This window comes from Colias philodice, chromosome 21 (genome assembly GCF_061535455.1).
Source record: "Colias philodice isolate Cphi_HAF_F1 chromosome 21, ilColPhil1 Martin Lab GWU primary, whole genome shotgun sequence".
Classification (NCBI taxonomy): domain Eukaryota; kingdom Metazoa; phylum Arthropoda; class Insecta; order Lepidoptera; family Pieridae; genus Colias; species Colias philodice.
Window position 1 is genome coordinate 5628143 of NC_143106.1, and position 16674 is coordinate 5644816.

General features: G+C 32.4%; 1 protein-coding gene across 1 annotated transcript; it reads left to right on the forward strand.

Annotated features, from left to right (window-relative positions):
• Nucleotides 1-4092: 4092 nt before the first annotated feature.
• LOC149478908 (cardiolipin-specific deacylase, mitochondrial) lies at nt 4093-14241 on the forward strand. Its single transcript, XM_089709002.1, has 10 exons — nt 4093-4378; nt 4500-4584; nt 4746-4928; nt 5241-5353; nt 6288-6426; nt 7127-7216; nt 7681-8206; nt 8283-8690; nt 12747-12882; nt 13549-14241. Exons 1-10 carry the CDS (start codon nt 4287-4289, stop codon nt 13613-13615), a joined length of 1839 nt encoding a protein of 612 aa, XP_089565128.1. The 5' UTR covers nt 4093-4286; the 3' UTR covers nt 13616-14241.
• Nucleotides 14242-16674: the final 2433 nt, after the last annotated feature.

The window sequence follows — 16674 nt, forward strand, 5'->3', positions numbered from 1 at the left end:
GTAAAGTCGCGTATCCTTATACCCGATTGCGCCTACGCATCTCAAGAATTCGCATCATTGGCTACCACCAAAAACTAAACTCTTAATTTATTGATATTAATATTTAAATGTATCGTGAATAATTTATTTAGCTCATATCCGTATTAATAGAATCTCTTGTTCGATTCTGATGATTAATCTATTTATATTTATATTTGGTTTCAAATATCTTATTATACTGTATAACCAGTGTAACAATAAGGTAATTGTGTAGTAGTACATATTATCACACTCAGAAAAGATAATTAACGGCCGCCAATTATTTTCAACAAAAATTACAACTATGCAATTAGCACTTTAAAACGACTTCCTGACTGATTCCTTAATATTTTAACAATGTTGCCTAGCCTAAATCCTGGAATCTTTATCAGGTTACGTTCGTTCTGAATTGAAAAAAAACCGTATAATGTAAAATGTACTAGCTTTCCCCTCATAGTCAAAGGAAATTCACAAAGAAATGAAATGTTCCATCGAAGTAACAAGTAGGGTCATAGGCTACTATCATCTCCAAACTCAAAAATCATACAGATTTTCTTATTAGCAACGTGAAATAAAGACAAACAAATCAACACACTGACACATCGCATTTATAATATAATTAATAGCTATAGGTACAAATTATAAAAATTAGACTAGGTAAGTTACGAGCCGTGCTCAGACTCCAAAATAACATTTTACCTTTAATGGTTCGACTTGATATATCTATTTATTCTTTATTACTAATTAAGTTCTGCGAAATTTAAATAATTTGTTTTGGAAAGTACCACCAGGCTATGATGTCACTTGAATACAAACATAATATAGGCTCATTCAGTTATGGTCATGTTATGGTAGTTGACATTGTTCTCGTAAGTCATAGGTAGCCATCTATATATGCAAAATTGAATCCAAATTTGTAATGCTGTTGGTAACAATAGGTTAAAAAATCTGCCTAAATTTTACATTTATATCAAATTAAAACAAACAAAGACAGGATTCTTTCCGCGCTTAGGATTAAAACTATAGAAGAAGTTTATTTATGTAATATATTATTAAATTCATGTATTGCCCTCTGTTTTATGATTAAATGAGAAGGGTTACGACAATAATGGATTAACTTATGTATATTGATTTGTAAGTAGGTAAGTGTACCTACTGTCATGAGTATCGGGGATTTATAACGTATTCCAAGCTGGTATTGCAATTTAAAGTGAGAGTTCCGGATGTCCTTAATTCTAATCCCTTCTACAAAACCATTTTAGGCTGGCAATACACTGCATTAGCTAGTATTATAGAGTATTATAGAGTCTAGCCCCATAATCATCGTCAGCTCGTCAGCACATAACCTATGTAGAAACAATGATGATCATGCAACCGCTAGCTAGGTATGCATTTTTCTGGAAAATATTTCATGTTTCACTAAGGATTCATTCATTGTTTTGAAACAATATTCTATTCTAACTGAATTTCATTCAATAAAAAAATCTACGGAACCTTTAGTTTCATCTCTTCATAAATCACCTCCTTTTAAGGGAGACAAAACAGATTAAATCCGTGAAGATCCAATTCGGAAAAAGATCTGTAATATTATTGATCTAAATATCATTATTAACATGCGTTTATGGATACGGGAGATTTTCTCGGGTAGCAACTGAGTCATGTACGACCCACATACGGGTTACGTAAGCTATTTTATCAATAATCAACCTTGTTTAATGTTTCGCATCTGTTAATGATGTAGCTATAAAAAATTAATAGGAAATTATTGTCTTAGTTTAACGATGACTATTTTTTAATTATCTAATAATATTTGTATTTATATTTACCTTCTCACAGGTAGGTAGAGATACCTAAATAATTCAAGTCGACTAAATAATATAATCTAACGATACTCTCAGTCTTCATTACAAATTAATTAACAAATTAATAATCTCTCATAATATGATGTTAGGTTAAATCTGGAGTTTTTTTTTGTCGAGCAGATGAAATCTTAAGAAAATGACACAGATTAATATCATCTTAGTTAGGTGTACCTACATTAATTTTTAGATTGACTTCATACCTACCTCCTGACAATCATTGTGGCTACAGGCTACAATATTAGATATTTTCTCATAGCTTATTTGCGTTTTCTATTGAGATAATTCAAATAAATAGAGATTTTATTCGTTACAATTGACGAACAGCATTTCTATCCTCTTAAATGAATAGCCTCAATAACATCAGCCAGTCAATTCACGATGCTGATATAATATATCATCCAGGCAGTTAATTAAATGACGCCTCACGGCTCAATTTAATATACCTGCGTATCTGACTTAAAACCGTAGTAGGTAAATGCGGGTACTAAACAAGCATATCATATTATGTAGGTGTAATTTATTTTCGTCGCATCTTGCTAATTCAATAGCATAGAGTATAGACTAATTTATTGATAATACCTACTTGTAGACTAAAACTTGCATGAGGATTTGTTTTGTGGCGTTTTCATTCATCATTCATCAGCCCATATTATATTATTATGTTCCCACTGCTGGGACGGGCCTCCTATGAGGCTACAGGCCATACTCCACCACGCTGGCCAAGTGCGGGTTGGCAGATGTCACATGTCGTCGAACTTTTGATTCATCGACATGTCGGTTTCCTAAGCGTTCTTACAGACGAACGGCACGCTGAGAACGGCAGTCGTCGATGCGTCGGCGGCAGCAGTCAATACGTCGACAGCTGCCGTCGACAGGTGACGCTTGCGGTTTACGTTGACGGCAAACTGCAAGCGTTTAACGTTTGACGACATCCGTTTATGAAGTGAAACTTCTTTATCGGGGTTGGAAAAAATTTAGTGTAAGTAACATTTTTTCGTTACGCGTGTCATTTTTCCATTACGCGCCATCTTTGATTCGACGTATTTCTGTAAAGTTGCATACTTAGTATACTAAATTATTTTTTTAAAAATAAGGTCATAAAGAAGTTTCACTTCTTACGTGTGTACACTAGTACACGTACATTTTTTGCCTGTTGACAGGTGGCGACGGCTGAAGTAGCCTCTGCCGTTCGTCTCTTAGAACTCTACCAATGTTTTCCTTCACCGTTTTGCAGTTGTGAAGTTATAAACATGCGCAAATAGATTTAAAACCTATTTAATTCCCGCACTCGCCTTCTCGAACCCCGACTGACCGCGTAAGGCGTTTTGATATACATAAATTCCTATAAAAATATATTTCAGATTTCACACTTAAAACGTTAAAAATATTCCTACTGCGGATAATATTTTTACATAATAATGCTGTTATTTCAAATACATTTTAAATGCGTCCTCAAAATGTGATATTTAAAAACCCATGACTGATAGATGATAAATAATAATATTATAAAATCATGTAAATATAATTCATATTCAAATCGTTTTATCTATAAAAGATAAAATCGTTCAATCAAACTATTATGGATTATAAATCCACCTACTTGATTTTTCTATATTCGATTAATCTATCTAACAAAATTGATGAACCTCGTATGAAAACATATGGCAAAAATTTTTGCATGCATAAACATTGAGTTACTATGTAGAGAGGCCATCGCTACTATACTTTTTCTAACACGAGTTAGAGTCAATCGTCTCAAACCATTTTTTTTTGTTATATTGGTTGGTTTTAAATGATAAGTTTAGTCGTTCGTCCTCTCTATTCTATATTCTATATTACTCAATGGTATTCCCAAAACAAAAATCCGGGTATAAGAATAGACCAGCGATCTACATATTTTCTTCATCGTACACGTTGGCAGAGAAAAGAGATCCAAAGCGGTAATATCTTGTGGAAAAGAGATATTTTCCTCCTTCTTTTTTTAATGTTAAGGATTATAAACTACATACATTAATAATTATTATTTATTTTCTTTTTAATTTTTTAATTTTTGTATGAACTCATATTTCTACCTCTAATTATTTAGGACATATTAGCATATTATAATATAAAACCTTGAATGTAATGTATTGATAACCTTTGAGATAATAAAATATGGATTATAGGGAGATTACATAACCGAGATTCTAAGGAAAATATATTTTTGAACGATTACTGAAACATCACCGTATCAACAGCTGATTTTGTTGACACTGACAATATTATACTATTGACATCCATCATACATGTTTGTTACATGACAACCTTGTGATTTTTCCCTAAAATACAATGACGGATAATGAACAACGCAAATTCTAATTATATTATAAAATAAATAACACTTTTACTACCGCCCATTTACGAAAAATGTCCGCTAGCAAATTAGATGCAGTTTATCGTAGCATACTCCTAACAAAGTTTTTCACTAAAGGGTGGGGAAAACCTGAAAACTTGCGCAGGTAAGGCTGTAAATAATTGAAAATATTAGATTATCAACTAACCTTAGCATAGAAAACTCTAGATCAAAGCATACATATACTTTTTGTAACCAAACTTTAATTTACAACTTCTGTTTTTTAGGTTATTTGAATTCAGAAAAGTTGTGTCTAATCGAGATGAATGTTTTAAATTGGTGGAAAGGGATTATCCTGTTACTATCACAAAGGTTTGTATTAGCACAAAAAATAAAAAATAAATTGAACGCTTGCGAGCTGCTAATGCTTAGAACTTCATTTTAATTTATTGACAAAATATTCAAGGCTTAATACAATTTTATTAATCTCAAATGAATACTCAGATCATTAACAAGTATATGTATTATTTTAGGATCAGAATTTGTCAGACTGTCGGCTACTGGAGGGCTATTTCGTAACGCCACTGGAGAAGCATTTGCCTGGCATTGTGCCAGAAATAGCACAAAAAGCACATTTCCAGATGTTACTTCCCATTCAATGGCCCGAACCAACATGCAAACCTGTTTGTTTACATCTTGCTGGGACTGGAGACCATGTAATAATTTATTTTTATTTTTTAACACAGTACATAAAATTTCTGATGACTTTTTATTATAAAATATAACTATATGAATATGCATTTCATTATAGTGTTAAGTATACATTAAACATAACTTTTAAATTTGTTTTTAATTTCAATTTATTTAAACATTATTTATTCATCCTAGAAGTGTTCTGTGTTTGGCTAGACTGTGATTATTATAATTTTTTTGTTAATCTGTACTTGCATTTACCACTGTACGAATGAGGTGGTTATTTTTTAAACTACTTTGAGACAATAAATAAATGATAATAAAATATGTTTTAGTATTTCTGGAGAAGAAGAAATTTGATGGTTAAACCTTTACTAAAAGAAGCTGGCATTGGTGGGATAATCCTTGAAAATCCATTCTATGGTCTACGCAAACCTACAGATCAAGTGTAAGTGAGTTCAAAACATTTAAAACTATTTATAACAACTATCTGCATTTATTATCATGAGTGTAATTAAGTAGTAATTAAGATTAATATGTATTTTCCTTTAAGATATGAAGTTTTGTTTTGTTTGCTATATAATATTCTGAAGATTTTTTTAGAGTACTGGAAACCAAAGACAGGACATTTAAGTAACTTGATTTTCACCACAGAGCCACAACTATTTGTCATAAATGCATTGTCATACTTTATTCATATTTTACATTTACGTCATTACTATAATATTGTATTGAAATGCTTGGCACTTCCCTATAGTATTACAATTTACTTAATCATCATTTTCTAAATATAAAATGAAATTATCATGACACATTCTTGGCACTCAACAGCTAATTTTAAATAACACTGCCAATTTCTAAATGGAATAAGGAATATTTATTGAATTTATTTGATAAATCATTAATTAAAGATAATTGTTTTAAAAGCATAAAAACTAAACACTTGCACATATTTATTTTAAAGTCAGAGAAGTTTTTTACCAATCTAACTTTCTCACAAGCTTTCTAAATGCATATTAAGTATTGTTCTCAAGAACAATGGTATGAAGTTATCATAAAAACAGTATCTCGTCAAATTATCACAGTTCATTACAAAATCATAGATCCATCACCAATCATTTTACTTTCATATTTAATTCTATAAACAATTAAAGGATTTCATTTAAAAAAAAAGAGCGTCTGTGCCCAGCACACGTGTCAGAAGTGAAACTTCTTTGACAAGATTCAAAGATACCAAAATCGTTGCCTTACTCCATGACGTGACGGTATTGCCATATCGCGACCTTGAAATTTTACTCTCAACGCGCCTAAAGAAATTTTACTTCAAAAAACAATCCTTTAATTGTTTATTATTTTTTCTTATTAACATCAAATATTTTCAGGCGTTCCTCGTTACACAATGTGTCGGACATATTCGTAATGGGCGGCTGTTTGATCCTAGAGTCTTTGGTATTGTTTCACTGGTGTGAGCGAAACGGGCTCGGACCTCTCGGGGTTACCGGCCTGTCTATGGGTGGTCATGTTGGTATTTGAATTTTGTTTTAAATCGACCAATCAAATTTTCGAATACCACTTAATAGACAAAATAATATGTATAATACATACATTGTATACATATCAGTTTTTATCTTCTTATATATAAAAATGAATCGCAAAATGTGTTGGTAAGCGCATAACTCGAGAACGGCTGAACCGATTTCGATAATTCTTTTTTTATTATATTTCTTGTAGTACGAGGATGGTTTTTATGTAGAGAAAACGTAAATATGTACCACGGGCGAAGCCGGGGCGGACCGCTAGTAGTTTATGAAATTAATTATTAAGTTGTGTTCGAATTTTCGAGGAATAAAACTAACCAACATAAATTAAAATAAAACTAAATTAATTATACCTTATTTTTTAATATTATATTAACAGCAATATAAAAAATGTATTATGTAATATTTTGTTTTTAATTAATAGTTAATTTAATATTTACCAGTAAAGGTAAGTAACTATGTACTTATCTATAAATTGAAAATATCCAAATTACTTACCTTATTTTCTTTTCATATTTTTTTTTCAAATGTGAGCAGTTAAGTTTCATTTATTAATTATATTTCTTTGTTAAAAATAGATAATGATATATTTTTTATGTATATTTAATGCTGCTGGGGGCCTTCAATTCTAATACATACTTAGAATGATATTAATGTGTGTTTATTTATTTTTTTTTATAAAGATGGCGTCACTAGCCGCCACAAATTGGCCTAAGCCTTTGGTATTAGTGCCTTGCCTTTCGTGGTCAACCGCATCGGCTGTATTCCTTCAGGTAATTTATATTATAACAAAAACTGAAATTATAACAAAGAGGACAAATGTTTTGTTCAAAATGGTTTACTTAAATAAAAAAAAATATATTTTTAAAAATCATTTACGATTAGAAAGCTACAAGACCATTTATTTATCCCTGGTTAACCTGGGCGAAGCCTGGGCAAGCGGCTTGTCCATAATAATATATAATTTGTTGTTTATCAAATAATTTCCAATACCATATTATAAATTTCAGCATTTATAAATTTCATGTTGCCAAAAATTATGATATGATTGTTTTAGTCTAATTTAAATACCTATCTTCCTAAATATCTTTAAATATTACTCATCACAAAGAATATGCAAAACAATTAGTTGTTGTCATGCATTTAATAGATATTGATTTATAAAATATTATTTACTATTGATAAGCCTTTATCAGACCGATAAAATATTTCGTAATCGTTATGATAAATATTACAGGGTGTTATGTCGCATTCAATAAACTGGGATTTATTAGAAGATCAATATTTATCAGATGGCAATTATAGGGAAAAACTTTCCAAAATGGTAACGATAGTGGATGAAGCATTCCTTGCAGGGAAGAAATTTGCTCAAACTTACTCGCAAAATATGGATAATTTGCTGCAAAGAAACACCCCTGATATAATTAAGCAAGTAACGATAGATCCTGCATATCCTAATTTAGATATTACCTACAAAGAAAACAGTGCCGCCAGCAATAAATTTGGAGAATTAGATGATTCAAAAAATAAAGGCAAAAGAAAAGAAACAAAAGTAGATGAATTAGTGAAATCATTTGCTCAAAAGGAAAACTTGAATGACGAATTAAAGGTTTTATTAGATGAACAGAAAATTAGCCAAAGTTTGTACAATAAGTTGACATCGAATAAGAAATTCGAATTGGATTCTCAGGATATAGATATAATAAATAAATTGACTGAAGATAGGATAAAGGAGGCACTGCTCAAATGTAATACGAATATCGGTAAGTTATAGGTTAAATAAATAAATAATAATAAATGTTTTTTTCCTAATTTAATAATAACGATTATGATTTACAGATACGAAAATAGAATCGTCAGTAGAACAACCCAGTACTCAAGGAAAATATACACCACATGCAGATTTATCAAGTACTAACCAAGAAGTACTAACAAATGCTGTAACAACCTCTGAGAGTATAACAACTGATAGTTTGAAAAAAACTGACAGTACCAAAACAGAATCAAATGAAAATAAAGAAATTGTAGAAGTAAAATCAAAGCCAGAAAGGAAATCATGGAATGTGTCGGATCTTACATCAGATCTATGGGTAAATTTGCCATTCATGAAATCGAGCGGGAAGAAGATAGACATAGGCAAGATCCACTGGAGGGACAGAGAGGCGCTACAGTTCATGAGGGGCATTATGGATGAATGCACGCATTTGAGTAATTTCTCGGTTCCGTACGACACGTCTTTAATTATAGGTTAGTATTATAAATGTTATAGTTTTTCTTTCTCTATCTAGGTAATATACTATAAAATTCTAAATTATTAAAATAAAAAATTTACTGAACCCCGAAAAATTATTATTAGGTTGTAAATACAGAAATAAATAAATAAATAAATATTTCAGGATATTTTTCACCCACGGCACGATCTCATCCCATACTAAGCTTTTCGCTTGTGTTGTGGAAAAAAATGGCTGATAAACATAAATGTAATTTTAAATATATACCTATACTTATATAATTATAGACAATTAGCACCCTGACACAGAGTAAACATCGATGTTCATCACACAAATATTCGCCCTCGGTGGGAATCGAACCCACGACCTATGGTTTCGAAGGTAGGGTAGATCAGACCATTGCTTTAATTAGAATATAATGTACCCCAAACATACTTGCATGCAGTGAAAATAATTTATATTACACTAGTGGTCCGCCCCGGCTTCGCCCGTGGTACCTACATGTTTAAACTATCCTATCTCTCAAGTTGGATCGAACTGCACATGGTGTGTGAATTTTATTATAATCGGTTAACCCTAGAAGCCTAATCTATATAGAACGTACACAAAGCCTTAATATACGTCTCAGAGGCGTACACATATAAAATGCCTTATTTTAGGTATATTGTTTAATTATTCTAGTTTTAATAAAGCGGAAATTTGAATTTGGGAAATAAACTAAAAATAAAACCACACTGTTATCAATTATAACTATAATTACAGTTGTTTGTTACAACATAAAAAACAATATGCATAAATTGGAACAAAAAAATTAACTTCTTCAAAATCAACTAAAACATATATTATTTTTATAGAGTATCAGTTTTTTTTACGCTAATTATATATTTTTAGATGAAACATTACAACTAACCCGTCTTTAGAGGACTAGATTAACTTTAGGAATAGACTACACATAAATCAACCTTGTGCTCGCCACACACAGATTTTTTTACATTTATTACACACTAATTTTGATATTCATGGTTGGATTAGTTTCTTCAGATGGTCCAGATTCTTGTAATGACGCAACGAACTCAGACACCTCAATATTTTCGTCCTCGCTTTGAACATCGTCGATAATCTGGTCATCCTCAACTTTGGAATCTGAATCCTCGTGAGGACTGTCATCTCCGTTGAAAATTGCGATAATTTCGTCTTTATTTAATATATTGGACCGTAACATATTTATAACTGAAACAATGCCGAAAAAAGATATAAAATACACGAAAAACAATCAAATGTAAAATCACTTAATCTTAGTTAAAAGTTACACAAAGCCTAAACATACGTCTCGAAGGCGTGCAACACCTCGATAAATCAAAAATGGTGGGACTTACCTTAACGATACAGGCACCGTCCTTTAGCTCCCGTCGACCACTGAGATAACTAAAGAGTACGACGCTCTAGCTTTAACCGTTAGAAAGAGACATCCGATATTCGAAATCGTGTACGCCTCGCAGGCGTAGATTAGGCTTCTAGGGTTAAGTGGTTTAGGAGTCCATTGAGGACAAACATTGTGACACGAGATTTATATACAGGGTGTCCCAAAAAGTAGTGATGAACGGAAGCTGGGAGGTAGAGGACCTAGAGAGCTATCCGAATCACCCCCATGTATGTTATGCGATTTTTCGTATTTTCGGAGTTATGACATTTTTTTCAATTTTTCATCTATCGCTGAGTACGATGAGATTTTTATTTATGGTGACGTGACTTATTGCGCTAGATGCTTGATTTTTTTTTGTGTGGTAAGCTGAAAGATAGGCCAATTCAGTATGGTAACATTTACTATCGTTAGATCTTCGAATGGAATAAAAAAAGAATTAAATGCCAAGAAAGATAAAATTACCCAGTATGTTCACAACTTCAAGGGCCCATAAAAAAATAAAATCACATAAAAAAAAGTTTTCCATTTGGCTTTTAAAAACTCGCTCTATCTATCAGGTAGCTACCCTAAAAATTTCATTTTATTATTCAGAAGGCTTCAATCGAAAAATTGAAATCTAAATGTGGTAAGTGCAAAAATTTTATTAACATGATGATCATTAAAACCAAATTAAAACCCATAAATAGGTGTTTAATTACCAGAAATTTTTAAAATAACCCCGCTGTTGCTCAATGCAAGTGCGACATCACCGTAAAAAGTTGTCTTTTAAATGTCTGAATGCCCTTTTATCATTTTTAATGGTTTCTTCTGCTACTATGAATTTCCGGGTTATTTCGTCCAAATTGTAGCATTCTCTCAAGTAGCCGAGGTCTTTTTAGTTGAAATTTTTGAAACAAATCAATGGGGTTTAGGTCGAGGGACCGTGCAGGCCAGGCTTTAAGGCAGGCTTCACCGGCGCATGCGCAGGCTGCAACGACCAATCCATCTTTCAGGGTATCTTTGCCCTTTAGCCTGGCCTCGACGGTCCCCGGACATAAACCCTATTGATTTTTTTCCGTGGGGATACTACAAAGACGAGAGACTGCCACAATTTGAACGAAATAACCTGGAACTTCATAGTAGCAGAAGAAACCATTAAAAATGATAAAAGAGCATTCAGACATTTAAAAGACAACTTTTTACGGTGATGTCGCACTTGCACTGAGCAATAGCGGGGTCATTTTAAAAATTTCTGGTAATTAAACACCTTGTTATTGGTTTTAATTTGTTTTTATTAATCATCATGTTAATTCAATTTTTGCACTTACCTCATTTAGATTTCAATTTTTCGATTGAAGCCTTCTGAATAATAAAATGAAATTTTCAGGGTAGCTACCTGATAGATAGAGCAAGTTTTTAAAAGCCAAATGGAAAACTTTTTTTATGTGATTTTATTTTTTTACGGGCCCTTGAAGTGGAGAACATACTGGGTAATTTTATCTTTCTTGGCATTTTAATTCTTTTTTTTATTCCATTCAAAGATCTAACGATAGTAAATGTTACCATACTGAATTGGCCTATCTTTCAGCTTAGCACACAAAAAAAATCAAGCACCTTCCGCAATAATTGACGTCACCATGAGTGAAAATATCACCGTACTCGGCGATAGGTGAAAAATTGAAAAAAACGTCATAACTCCGAAAATACGAAAAATCGCATAACATACATGGGGGTGATTCGGATAGCCCTTTAGGTCCTCTACCTCCCAGCTTCCGTTCATCACTACTTTTTGGGACACCCTGTATATTAAGATTATTTAATGTTTTCATCGAAATAAATAACTTGTTTATTATTTATTAATAAATAAGTATTTAAAGTGATTGAATGAATGATTAAATTAAAAATGAATTATTTCATTATGATGACGTTATTAGGTGACGTTGAATATCACAAATCTACCTACATTTACAATAAAATTCCCAAAATTGTGTTCTTTGTTGTTTAGCAATTAAGATAAGTAGGTTATCTAAAATAATCACCATATAGCGATAATACTGCCTTTTGTTGTATTGTAAACCCAGCTTAATTTTCAACTTGTAATCTTCCTGAGCAAAAAATCATGGCGTATTATAAGCCACTAAACTTCGCCAACAATCGCCTCATAAAAGATCAAAAATATCTGGGCGGTGTATAAAACATTTAATTTCAAATTATTACCTTATTTCTAGACAAAAACTTTATTGTATCCTATATTAGAAAACTGCGTGGGCAGAGTTGTTTCGGACAATATTGAGCGTGGCTATTGTAGTCTACTTCTTTGTTGTACGTCAGTCTATTATTATCTCAAGAATATTGATACGATTTCAAAAATAAAGAATTTTTTCACCGCTAGATATAACGATATCCCCGAGTGCTTATGTTATATGCGATGGTTTTATATTATGTAGGTACCATAGCGGGTCGTTTGAAAAAAAAATGAGTATTTTTATCTCTTTTTATTGTTAGGGTTGCCTGGAACTCGCTGGCTGGCGATAAGGTCTTTTGCTGTTTAATGTTAAGCCTTTTTATTAGGCCGCCTTTTGCTGTTTAGTTTTCTTTTGTGTTTTATGTATTTAAAACGCAATAAATAATTTTCATTCAGTCATAAGTAATTAATCTCGTATATTTCAGCCGTGTGCGCTAAACACGACGCGTACGTACCGCGCGAAGATGTCGGCGCGTTGGAGGAGATCTGGCCCGGCGCGGAAGTGCGATACGTGGACGCGGGACACGTGTCCGCGTATATATTGCACCAGTCACTTTTTAGGTATTCTACACTTAAAGACATATACATACTTATTCACAAACTAGTTATAGTTAGGGTTACCGTTTTTGTGTGTGTTAACACAGACCTTAATTTCTAGAAGCCAATTACAGAATATGGCGCCTTTTTTTATTTTCGGGTGACCGACCAACCAACTTACTATGACATGAATACCTCTAAATGCAGTCTGAAAGGAGACTACGAGAGATTTCGTCGATTTAACGCTTTAAGAATAAAAAAGACTCTTCATATACTAAATCTGGTATTGTCCTTTGCTTAAAAAATCACTCAATAGAGATTATATCCTACTAACGAATTGTGAGTTTGGATTTATGTATGTTTGTTACTCGTCACGAAAAAAACTACTACGAAACCACGTGGCATTTGTGTTTGTCTTTCATGGTTACGGAGCGAATTTATGATACTTATGATTCAAACAATCTGGTTTTTTTTAATGAAATAATTTGAGAATACTCCAAGTAACTTGAGAATTAATAAGAACATAAGAATATAATACTGACTTAAAATCAGAAGAGGATTTTTCCTTTAAATATCATACCACTATATTGTAAATATCTTATTGTATTAATATGAATACCGCTGAAAGTTGTATTATCCTATAATCCAACTAAACAATCATCCTTGTAACCTGCATTCTCTTTTTTCCAGGGCTTGCATTAAAGAAGCGTTCGAGCGATCGAAGAAGAGATGGCAAGACGGGAAACACATTGAATGATGACATATCTCTATAATCGATAGATACTAAATTTCAACTAAATTTTTGTATGAGCTTAAATACTTGTGTGATAAGTGATACTTTTGTGATAAATTGTTAACAATAAAAAGTTGGTAGCTAGTGCCATATATTTAGGACAAGCTATCTGGCTTAAGCAATATCTTCGCAAAGCAATAAATAGCTCATCGTAGTATTGTTATGAAATATATCAGTAAAAGGTTAAATATGCAATGCATTAAACATGTTGTGCATATTTATTATCATTAGTACTCTTTTCCAAATAATATAGTTAGATTTAGGTTCAAGTTTTTGAATGGATAGCATAGCTGATTTTATTAATTCGTTGTGTAATTAGATCTAGTCTTGTTGTAGTGCGTAACATGAAATGTCCCCAAACATAATTAGATCGGTGTTAATATTGGCCAAAATTTTATTCACGTTTATGAGTACAAAGCTCTTAGTTGATTGTTGAGAATTAATTTTATCTATATATAGAGCAACCGTTGTGTTTTATTATACACTTTTCATATTATGTATATTATATAAGATATTGATCTCTTTTGAGATTGTATAGTGTAAATTGTATTTTTATACAATATGTATAAATATACATTTTATTTTCAAAATCGTTTTTTATTATTTATTTTTTATTTACCTTTGTCGACCGAAGGTTTGTATTTTTTTTCGGAATAATCGGTATTTTACAAACTACTGGAATATAATCTTAAATAAACCATCTACACTAGATTCTATCAAATCTATCCAATAAGTCATTTTCACTATTTAAGACGTGATAGCTTTTCTGAGAACTTAGACAACAATAGGTACAGATAAGATAAGAACAAGGGTATTAAGTTGTAACTTTTGTTTCTATTTCCCCTTAGTCCTTTGTTATCCAGATTATAATAACAATGTTCATTCCCTTAATTGAATAACGAACCTTTATTTTAACAAAACAAGGCGACACTGCTTTATATGCTTTTAGCCGTCATAATAAGTGATAACATTTCTGCGTATGAGATTATCTTTAGAAACGATTTGTATGCAGGACTTAAGGTTAGTCAGCCAATATAAACAGTAGACAGAGTAATTTAACTTTAGTCCTACTCTCCCTAGTGCAGAGTGTGTATCTCTTTTGAAGTGCAGACAGTGTGCTTAGTAAATATAGGCGTAACCATTTGAACGTATAATTGCTTAATTTATACGTAGAACGTAAAAATGGATAACAATCTGGCCTACACATTTATAGTTGTGAACTACGTACCAAACTGGGCCCACCATTTAAAGATACTCAAAGAAAGTTTTGGGCGTTGTCCGAACGCACGTGTTTGTAGTTCGGGCATACAATTCCAGACACAAACTAAAATAGAATTTGAAGCAATATACCGCTTTCTTAAAGAAATCTCCGCAACTATAGAAATAATTGAGCATGAGTTACCCAGTGACCAATTGGTTAAGATTAGAGTTCGCGGACTTCCTAGTAATACTGCTCCCGAAGAAGTTATTGAGGGCTTGCGCGAACTCGGGTTTTCCCCTAAGTATGCAAATATTTATGCCAGCAGCGATCGGCCTATCATTTTTCAGGTTGCCTTAAACCAGACGCAAAATATGCAACGTATATGGGGTGTGACGGAACTACTCAACATGCACGGAGTCCAAATTGATCCGTGGCGAGAGTCAAAAAGGAGTGTAAGAAACAATAACTACCAAGGAAATCACAGTAATCATAACTATGAGACACCGTGCTCGGAGCCTACATCTTCAGGCAAAAGGGGGGATCTTAACCCCATTGCTAAGATTTACCTAAGTTATGAATTGACCAGAGTTATTAAATCTTTACATGAATTTGCGCGAAGAAAAGAACAACAAGAAATCGAGAAAACAAAAGTCAGCATGCAGTTAACGTCTGCAAATCAAGCAATGAATCCGAACACGCCAGGGGAAGCTATATCAACCTCATCAAGAAAAAAAGGCCGTCGTGGTAAACGGCATGCTCATATTACACCAACGTCTACAATATCTACTTCCACTCAATATCCTACCGACATTTTCAAAAATAATGACCTTGATCCATTGGAAGTAAAAGCCTCGCAGTTTGCTTGTGAAAACATGTTTTACATCCTTGACGTAATCAAGGCTTCCGAAGTAACCAATAAAGCAAAAATTCTCGAAACTGCCTATCTGGCAGCTTCTAAAATAGTGGGATATCGTGCACAAGATAATCTAAACATGAGCCCGTCGGATTGTTCAGGTACGGAGAGGGAAAAAATGCAAATCTTGAGCACTCGTACGCAGTCACCCCATAAAACTCCGGCAGACCGTGAACCTGTCGTAGAGGCAGTCTGTAAGCACGCCCTAGAACGCATTTCAGAATTGGAAGTAAATGATAAAGATCCCAGCGCTAAAGAAATACTTCAAGCTGTTATTCTCGCATGCTGTAGACTAACATGTTACCAGGAAAATAATTATACCCCCGAAAACTGCGAAGATATGGCCACATTAGTATATCATTGGCATATGAGCTTCAGAGAATTTAGTTTATGATCGATCATCGATAAATTAATCTTTTTACTTGTAATAGCTTGAATTCTGTACTAACATAGATCTGTCTGTCTGTCCGTATCATCTTCGCTTATCACGCCAAAACTACTAAACAGTTACATATTTTTATTTGTAAAAAGGCTACATTCAAAGATTGTATGTATTAAAGAAATTTCAAGTTAAAAAAATATTTTATTATTAATCTCCATACTATTTGGCACCGTTATATCTATAATCTAGAGACATATGAATTTAAAACATATGGTAGTTATATTCTTACTATAAAACTAAATAAACAGAGGTAGGTTTTTAATAAAAAAAACGGCAGTAAGTATAAAACAATTTTTATTAATTACGTAACACGACATACGTTATAAATAGCGGGAATCAGTTTGGATTTGAAACAAACACACATGTTTTGTAGCACACATTTATACATATTAAAAATGCACTCATAGATTCTGATAAAAAACTGTGTCTTATGATTATAGGAAAACAAAAACTTAGACACTATTACA

What these genes read in the sequence shown, in the direction of transcription:
- LOC149478908 (XM_089709002.1), top strand. Translation starts at nt 4,287, where the DNA reads ATGTCCGCTAGCAAATTAGATGCAGTTTATCGTAGCATACTCCTAACA. An exon ending in CGCAAACCTACAGATCAAGT is followed by an intron (nt 5,354 to 6,287) that starts GTAAGTGAGTTC and finishes AAATATTTTCAG; the next exon opens with GCGTTCCTCGTTACACAATG. An exon ending in CATCGGCTGTATTCCTTCAG is followed by an intron (nt 7,217 to 7,680) that starts GTAATTTATATT and finishes TAAATATTACAG; the next exon opens with GGTGTTATGTCGCATTCAAT.